Source organism: Microtus ochrogaster, linkage group LG7_11 (assembly GCF_000317375.1).
Source record: "Microtus ochrogaster isolate Prairie Vole_2 linkage group LG7_11, MicOch1.0, whole genome shotgun sequence".
NCBI classification, from domain to species: Eukaryota; Metazoa; Chordata; class Mammalia; order Rodentia; family Cricetidae; genus Microtus; species Microtus ochrogaster.
The window spans coordinates 7,513,696-7,522,335 of record NC_022032.1 but is presented as its reverse complement, the minus strand read 5'-3'; the positions used below and the strand labels follow the sequence as shown (position 1 = coordinate 7,522,335).

Below are 8,640 nucleotides of genomic sequence, written 5' to 3'. Positions count from 1 at the left end.
AGATGTGAGTGTGTTGTGTAAGGGAGATGTGTGTGTGTGTGTGTGTACAGATGTGAGTGTGTTGTGGAGGCCAGAAGTCAATGTTGGGTGTCTTCCTTAGCTGCTCTCATCTTCTTCTTATTATTTTTTGACCTGTGCTCTCTTGCTGAACCTGGAGTTTGCAGAGTAGGCTAGACAGGCTGGCCAGCAAGCCTGAAGAGCCTTGTAAGATTTTCCTCACCAGTGCTGGGAGACAGTGCCCCTGTATGGCAAGTTCTTTTCCACCGGAGCCATGCCTTCAGTTCCTCCTCAATGCTTCTTTTGGTGCTTGAATATTTGAGGCTGGGTCTTGGTATGTTGCCCAAACAAAGCTTGAGCTTTCGTTCAGATAGGGCCTCAGCCTCTGGAGTAATTGGGTCTATGAACACATTGCATCACTCCCTACTTCCCCACCCTTCTATCTTGCTTTTTCTCTTTGACTATATTTTCTCTCTCTCTATATGGTTGCCTCTCGCTATTCAGAATGGGTAGATTCCCAGAAAAACTTTCCCATCACCAACCCCCATGGATGCTCAGTTCCTGCATATGAAATGATGCAGCGATGGCATACACCCTGCCCTCTTGTATACTTTTGATGATTCCTGGATTTTTATGTCCACTAATGTAATGTAAATTCTCTGTAGATAGTTGTTATGCTATATTGTCCATGGACTAATAAAAAGAAGTCTAAACACATTCTGTATGTGCGTCCACCCCAAATATTTTCAGTCTGTGGTTGGTTGAATCCGATAATGCAGAACTTGGCAATACAGAGGGCCAACGTCCCGCCTCCCTCCACCTATAGCTAAAGCATTTTAAAACCAGTTTTAGCTGGGCGGTGGTGGTGCACGCCTTTAATCCCAGCACTCGGGAGGCAGAGGCAGAGGCAGGTGGATCTCTGTGAGTTCGAGGCCAGCCTTGCCTACAGGAGCTAGTTCCAGGACATGCTCTAAATAAAAGTGTAAAAGCTACACCATTCATAAACTCAGCATACGGGAGTAGCTTTCTACCTTAAATGAGGCCCTCATCCCTTTTGAAAAGGATGATTGAGAGAACATTTTTCTTTCCTTAGCTCCGGTTCCTAAGCAGTTGGTCTCACTGCCAAGTTCTTGCTCCATCCGTGAACCCTGGGGCTTCTGAACACCGTACCTATTGCTCCCCCCTCCCCTTCTGCATTTTCTCCTACCTCCTGGCTGGCTCAGTGCCCGATGGATGAAGTCCGCAGCTGTCTGAAAGTGGATGCTCATGTCAAAGGCTGGCGAGTCATGGGCTTCGACACCCAGGTAGCGGATGCCCAGTCCCTCGTAGGCCTCCGGGGTGCCTCTCCACCTGCTGTGTGAGGCATTGAGGACATGGGTGATGCCCAGGCGACGGAGCTCACGGCGGTTGTTGGCCATGTCCCTGTGTTAAACAGACGTTAGAGGGGGGATGGGGAAAGCAAGATGCCAGAAAACTTCAGCCTAGATGCTATTGTTGGCTACAAACCTTCACGGTACTCACTAATGCCCTAGATCAGAGGAAGGTGGCAGACTTGGGGTCGTGTCCTGTGAGCAGTGTTTGAGAGGTCTGGGAATGATTGGGCTAGAGAAGAGTCTGAGGGGGTGGGGTCAAGATGATTGTAATCAAATACCGGGACTGCTCCAAGGAAGTGGAATTTTCCTTATCTTCAGGCTCTAAAGGATGGACCCAGGGCCAAAGAATTCAAGATCCGGGAAATCAGTGCCGAGGTTTCACGTGAGGACAGTGCACCATATTAAGAGAGAACTCTAGCAGAGCCAGGTTAGAGCATTTCAAGAAAGTAATTTTCCTGCCACCAGGGTGTCCAGGCAGAGAGAAGTCCTTGGTGGACAGAGCCTGGAAATTGGAGGGATGTGTGCGTCAGGGGAGTTGTGGGGCCAGCTCCTATTTCAGGCCTTAGCTAGGGCTATGTGGGTAATTTCATAGCAGCGTGTGTACCCAGTTTGTGCAATACTCTAGATTTGGCTCCCAGAACCAATAAACAAATGCACGGTCTGGAAAGATGGCTCAGCGGTTAAGAGCACTGGTTGTTCTCCTAGAGGTCCCGAGTTCAATTCCCAGCTCCCACATGGCAGCTCACAACTGTCTACAATTGGGATTCCATTGGATCCAACGCCTTCTACTGGGGTGCAGATAGACATACATGCAGATGAAACACCCATATGCATAAAACACACAAATAAATAAATGCATGGATGAATAAATAAATCACTAATAAACTCTAGATTATATGGGTTTGCTTTATATTCTCCTGGATCCCTAGAAACCTCTTCTGTTTGCTACTTACTCAAGGGCTCTTGTGTGCTCTGATCTATAGCCATCCTCAGACACCAACTGGCCCATACCCTAGCAGCTTAGTGATAGAAACCCCTCAGACAAGTTGGTTAGATACTAGCCTAGGCAAGCAATCTAGAAAGGCCACCGAACCCACCCCACAAACTGTTGGCACTCCCGTTTCTAACCTGGATGATCTTGGTGCAGTCACAACTTCTCAGAGCTCCCTTTTCCTCCTCTGTAACCCAGGGAGAGGGACCCCCCCCTCCCAGCTCACAAAGCTACCGGGAGGATTAATAAAGTGTTATTAAAAAGAAAAAGCCCACATATTAGAGAGTGTGCCCCCTTCGATGGCTCTCTCTTCATGACCCTGGACTGTGGTTGCTTCGCTGGGTCTCCTCTTCAGTTTACTGTCTACCGTTTCTGTCTTAGTGACTACCTTTTCTCAGAGCCACGCCCCAATAGCTGGAAGGTCAGAACAACCTGTCTGGTCTATCCTGTTGGCACTTCATATGAGATCTTTTCTACATGAGTACCACAATTTCCCTAACAGAGTTTCTCTGTCTAGAGTGGCGTATTTTAATAAATCTGCCCCCCAAATCCCTCAAGCCCTCCAGCTTCTTCTCTTTGTTCATATGCCTACTCCCTTCACTCTTCAACCTGGAACCGGCAAGGTGAGTCCGTGTCTGCCTGCCACCTTTCTCCTTGTACACACACATGCACACGCACACACGCGCATGCACACACGCATATGCACACACTCAGGCCTGGTCCCCCTGCCACCTTTCTCCTTGTACACACACATGCACACGCACACACGCGCATGCACACACGCATATGCACACACTCAGGCCTTGTCCCCCTGCCACCTTTCTCCTTGTACACACACATGCACACGCACACACGTGCATGCACACACGCATATGCACACACTCAGGCCTGGTCCCCCTGCCACCTTTCTCCTTGTACACACACATGCGCACGCACACACATGCACACGCACACACATGCATGCACACACTCAGGCCTGGTCCCCCTGCCACCTTTCTCCTTGTACACATACACGCACACGCATGCATGCCCCCCCCCACACACACTCAGGCCTGGTCCCTCCTGCCGCCCATTACATACTGGTCTCCGAGGTAGAGGCCTGGCCAGACCTCGTCGGCATGGTTACAGGCCGTCTTGCCTGTATAGAGGAGCCTCTCCAACTCAAAGACGTTGAGGAAGGGATGGTGAGCGGAGGACATCTCCTCCAGGCTCCCTCGAGTGCGAACAGGGGATCTTGAGCTGCTGCGGGAGAAGCGGGCCATAAACGTCATGGAGGCCCAGAGCCAGTTGCCGGGACACATCTTCAAGGTGGCAGGAGCTGTGGCTTGAGGGATGGTGGGGTCGGTCACCAGGAAGCTGATGCTGCAAGCAAAGGAGGGTCGGGTATACTTGAGTGAGTCCAGAGAAGCTATTTCCTTTCCTTCCCACGGGGCTGGGTCTGGAGGAGTAGGCCTTTCAGCAGCAGAAGGCAAGGCTAGCCTAAGCGCTTAAATACCTCCTTTCTCTAGCTGCTGTGGGTCCCTCCACTAAGCTCTGGCTCTGTCACCCAAGGAGGTGGGAGTCACATGTCCTTGTTTACGAGAAGGAGTTACCCAGCTGCTGTTTCTCCTCCATCTCCCCACCCCCACAGCCAATAAACCCAGAAACACACACACACATACGTTGGACACTTTGGTGCTTCTACACACTGCCGGGACACTTGCCAGCCCAAATCTGGGTTTCATCTGGCTGGGGTTATAGGCAGAGCAGCTAGGGAACTGGGGATAGGGATGGAAGCAGCTGCGGTAGAGCCAGCCAGAGAGGATTATCAGGAAGATAACAGCTGCTGGGGCCATGGCATACGCCAGACATGTCTCCTGTGTGCCGGAGAGATGAAGTACCTTCACCCATCCCTGCCCTGCTTGTGGCCAAGCTTGTCACGGGGAAGGCTATCAGGAGGGCGAGAGTAGGGAATGATACAAAGAAGAAAAGGGACTTTTGGAAAATCCTTGCTGACTGAGAGCCGCTGGAAGAAGGCTTCAGGCTGTGCATACAAGCCTGTGAGTGGGAGGAGCGAGCCCCTCCTTTGGCTAAACCTCATCTCTAAGGAGAGAAGTCTGAGTCAAAGCAGGGTTGGAGCTTTGTGTCTGTGTCTGGTGGGGGTGGGGTAGAAGTGGGAGAAGCAAGCAGGAGATGATGGGGTGGGGTGGGGGGGATAGGAGATCCCGCAGGCTCAGGGGTAGCTGAAAGGCTCAGAATGGTCACCTTTGTTGGTGGTGGTGTCAGCTGGTCCTGGACACTACATGGAGCAGTGTCAGCCATGAGGGGCCTAGCAGGTGTGTCTCAGAGTACCTGTAGAGAGAGGACCCTCGGGAAAGTGGGCTTCTGCCTGAGCCTCCCCCGAAAGAGCTTGTCTTTGAGGCTTGCCCTAGGACATTTGGCCAGCCCGACGTCTATAGGAGACCCCAGTCTTCAATTCCAAGTGTGGTCTTGCCTTTTTGCAAGGGTGGGCTAACCTGCTGAATTCCCTCCCATTCCCTTTGCTGCCATCTGTCTTAGGGACCTCAACTGAATGTCCAGCAGTAAGAAGCCATCTTGGCCCATGGCCATACAGTGATCCCATCGCACACTCCTAGCCAGGCCTCTCTCTCTCTTCTCCCAGGGTCAGGAGCCACCAATCTCCCAGGAAACACCACAAACTAGGACTGGGGGATTGCTCCTAGTAAGGGATGAGTGCATATTCAGGAGTTCAGGAACAGGTAGGTTTTCAAAGACTGGGTTAGAAGTAGCACAGAAATCTAGCGCTAGAGTAGACACATCCACCACCACCACCCCTCTAAACCCCCCCCCCCCCGCCCTCCACCTACCTCTCCTCCTGGGCCTCAAAGACACCCCCCTCCCCTTCACCACCACCATCAACAACAACAACCACCTTCCTCAGAATAGATTCCTTAGTGATGATGAAAGGCGAGGAGCTGGGAGGAGAGCCGAAGCAGAGAGCAACATTCCTCGGGACTGGGTCTGTTCCTCCTAATGTGTAGGAGCCTGGCTCAGTCCCTGGGCCTTCTCCAGTCCCTTTAACCCGCCGCCAGAGGCTCTGGCCCCTACCCCCCTCCCTGCATCTGCTGTCGCGGTAGTAACAGGTTCCTGGCTGTCGCCTTAGCCCTGTGACAATCCAGACAGTCAGGCACTGAGGAGAAACGAGACGCGTGGCAATGCCCCTATGTCCCTGTTCCTCTCCGACCCCCGTCCCCTCGTCCACACGTCCCTACCTCCTGGTCGCTAGGGTCTCAGATCCCGAGGTGGCCTGCGGGCTCCCGCAGTCCGGCGCCCATGACTCCTGAGCGGTTCCCCGCCGCTGCGCCGCCGCCCCGGCGCGCAGGTGGATCGCAGCTATTTTTAAGCCATGACACGCACATCGAAGCAGGTTCCTATCGGTGTGCGCCCTGGTGACACCCAGGGACACCGTCTCACGCAACGGTGGGAGCCGCCACACCGCAGCGACACAACCCGCCCCCGTTTACAGCCCCGCGCAGCCCCGCAGCCCCGCCTCGTCGGCACGGCAGGGCTGCTGCCCGGCAGGCCAATGGCAAAGCCTTGTGCAAGCCTTCTCAGGCAGGGTCTTCACGCTGCTTGCTCTTCCCAGACAGAATTAATGAGTCATAGACAGGGCCTGCTCTCCTCATCTGTACACTCTCTCTAGAGAACAATCCTCAGCCACCCTTACTATTAATAGCCTTTGCCATATGCTAAGCGCTTCACCTGTCTTAGTGAGTTTTATACTCACCAGCACGCATCTTCATCTGCATTTTGTGAAGGAAGAGACCGAAGTATAGAGAGGCTAAGCCCAGATCACCAGCTAGGTATTGGCAGAGCCGAGCTTCCGACGATGGTGGCGAGACTCTGAAGTCCATGCCATGACCTGTCCCAACCGTGCTTCTCCCATAAGGAGTATGCATCTTGGGGTTCATTCAGAAAGCCACTTCTACATGTTCAGTGCACGGTGCCCTTCCTTTTCCCTGAAGAAATTAATCTTCATTTTTTTCTCTCACAAGCTTGTCTTTTAGTGGTGTTCACCAACACCTGCTTCTCTGTGGGTCGACACCAGGATCTTAAGCACTTTGGGTCAAGGTGGGTATTGCTTTTCCTACACCAGGATCTTAAGCATTTTGGGTCAAGGTGGGTATTGCTTTTCCTACACCAGGATCTTAAGCACTTTGAGTCAAGGTGGGTATTGCTTTTCCTAAATGTCTTCCTCACTGCTTGTCTTAGGGTTTCTTTTGCTGAGATGAAACACCATGACCAAAAAGCAAGTTGGGGGAGGAAAGGGTTTATTTGGCCTTACACTTCAACAGTATTGTTCATTGTTGAAAGAAGTCAGGACAAGTACTCAGACAGGGCAGGAACCTGGAGGCAGGAGAGGATGCAGAGGCTATGAATGGATGTTGCTTGCTGGCTTGCTCCCCATGGCTTGCTCTGCCTGTTTTCTTATAGAGCCCAGGACTCCCACCAGGGATGGTTCCATCCATGAAGGGCTGAGCCCTCCCCCATCAATTACTAATTAAGAAAATGACTTACCGACTTGCCTCTGAGTTAAGTTTCTTCCCAGACCAAGAGTCTGGGGACAAATTTTGCTCCAAGTCACTTATGTGATGAAACCCTCAAGGAGAATGCCTCTCTGTGTCTTGTTCCAACTCTGAAAATCTAGTTCTAGAAATTTTTGGACTTCTCATCCAGAAGGACAGAGTTCCTGTGCCGAAGAGACAAAGCCGCAGTTGAGACGGTGCATCCCTGAGGTCAAAGGACTGTATCCGCCCGAGTGAGGCTCCTCAGAGCTCATTTCTGTGGCTTTCATGTATTTATGTCGTGACTCAAATTTGGATGCTCATCCTCTTAAATGTAATAGTTTCAAGAAAGATAATTTAAAAAATAATGTGATACTCTGTGGATGGTTGACAGGAAAGTACATAAGACATACATGACAGCAAACATGCCTAGCACTCAATGGTCTACATTGTTCTAGAAGGAACTCAGTCCAAAACCCTTTCCTCAAGCCAAAGTTCAAAGAAAAAGTATAAAACAAAATCTCTTATTTTTTAAAAATTTTTCTTGTGTGTATATCTATGTGGATATATGCGGAAGGCCAGAGGACAGCCTTGGGTGTTGTTCTGCAGGTTGACTTTGAGATGGGGCCTCTTGCTGACCTAGAACTTGCAAAGTAGGCTAGACTGGATGGTCAGTGAGCCCCAGGGGTCCTCTGGTCTCTGCCTCCCTTGCACACTCTGCCTACAATTACAAGTTCATGTCATCACATCCAGGCCCTTTCTACCCGCAAGGCAATCGCTTCACCAAAGATCCACATCCTTGACGCCACACCTCTTTCAGACTTCCCCAAACCACAACCACAAACCACAGCCTTTCTTCTCCTATCATCATCCGGCACCCTCTGTTCTTTAGCTTTCATCTGCCCCAATCTCTCCCTCAAATCTGCCTCGCCCCTTGCCGCATGGGCAGAAACCCTCAAAGATCAATTGCTCTTAAAATTAAACTGTTCCTTCAACAAGGAAAAGTCTTTATACTTGATTTTAAGCTCTTATCTCACTCTTAGTGGAGAGCTAGTGTCAAAAGCTTTAGAAAATCTACACAGGATAGAGAGAAATTTGCAGAGAGAGAGAGAGAGTGAAAAAAAACCTGCTTGAAATAGTGTTTTTAACATGGAAAATTACAGCCCGTCTTTCCAGTGTCAGAGGCACTCATTTTACTGGGACTGGTATTAAAGATCTTTTCAAAGCCTGTCACACTTGGATACTCAGAAATATGAAATTCAAAGCTACAAAAGTCTTTGAGACTTTGGCTTTTATGACCAATGGTATTGGTTTAAATAATAAGATAACTGCTTCTGTACCTTACTGACTTGGAGCATGAGTTAATAACTTGCTGGCGCACAGGCACCAGAATATACCACCTCCAAGTCTAGACTCTACACTTTCATAAGAAGACAAAGTCAAATGTTTTATAGACTCCTGCGACATACCCAGTCTTTCCTCAACAAGCAAGAACACCCCTGACTTCAGCACCTTTTCTAAGCAACAACTGTACTACCTAAAACCTGGAAATAAGTTCTTTCAGAAGCAGCAGGATGGTAGCCCTGGAGTGGTGATGGACAAACCACTCTCATGGATAGCAAACTCATTGGCACCACAGTGAAACAGTAAAGGCAGATGTGGTGATTAATGATTGTCAGCTTGGCAAGTGGCAAGGCCCTGGGCACAACTGCGAGAGTTTACTTAGTTCAGTTTA

The 8,640-nt window shown here is 50.4% G+C and overlaps 1 protein-coding gene across 4 annotated transcripts in view; it reads right to left on the bottom strand.

The window, feature by feature from the left end:
- Positions 1–6,230, bottom strand: part of Dusp26 (dual specificity phosphatase 26) — an 8,325-nt gene extending 2,095 nt beyond the window's left edge. Inside the window, exons 1-3 of one of the 4 annotated variants that reach the window (XM_026786974.1) lie at positions 6,128–6,230; positions 3,442–3,723; positions 1,205–1,419 (exon numbers count right to left, since the gene is read on the bottom strand). In XM_026786974.1, the coding sequence (XP_026642775.1) occupies positions 1,205–1,419; positions 3,442–3,662 (436 nt within the window). In that variant the 5' untranslated portion in view covers positions 3,663–3,723; positions 6,128–6,230. Of the gene's footprint in view, positions 1–1,204; positions 1,420–3,441; positions 3,724–4,605; positions 4,683–5,272; positions 5,382–5,612; positions 5,992–6,127 lie in introns of those variants that run through there. The other 3 variants (XM_005362493.3, XM_026786975.1, XM_026786976.1) reach the window with 3 other exon arrangements.
- Positions 6,231–8,640: the final 2,410 nt, after the last annotated feature.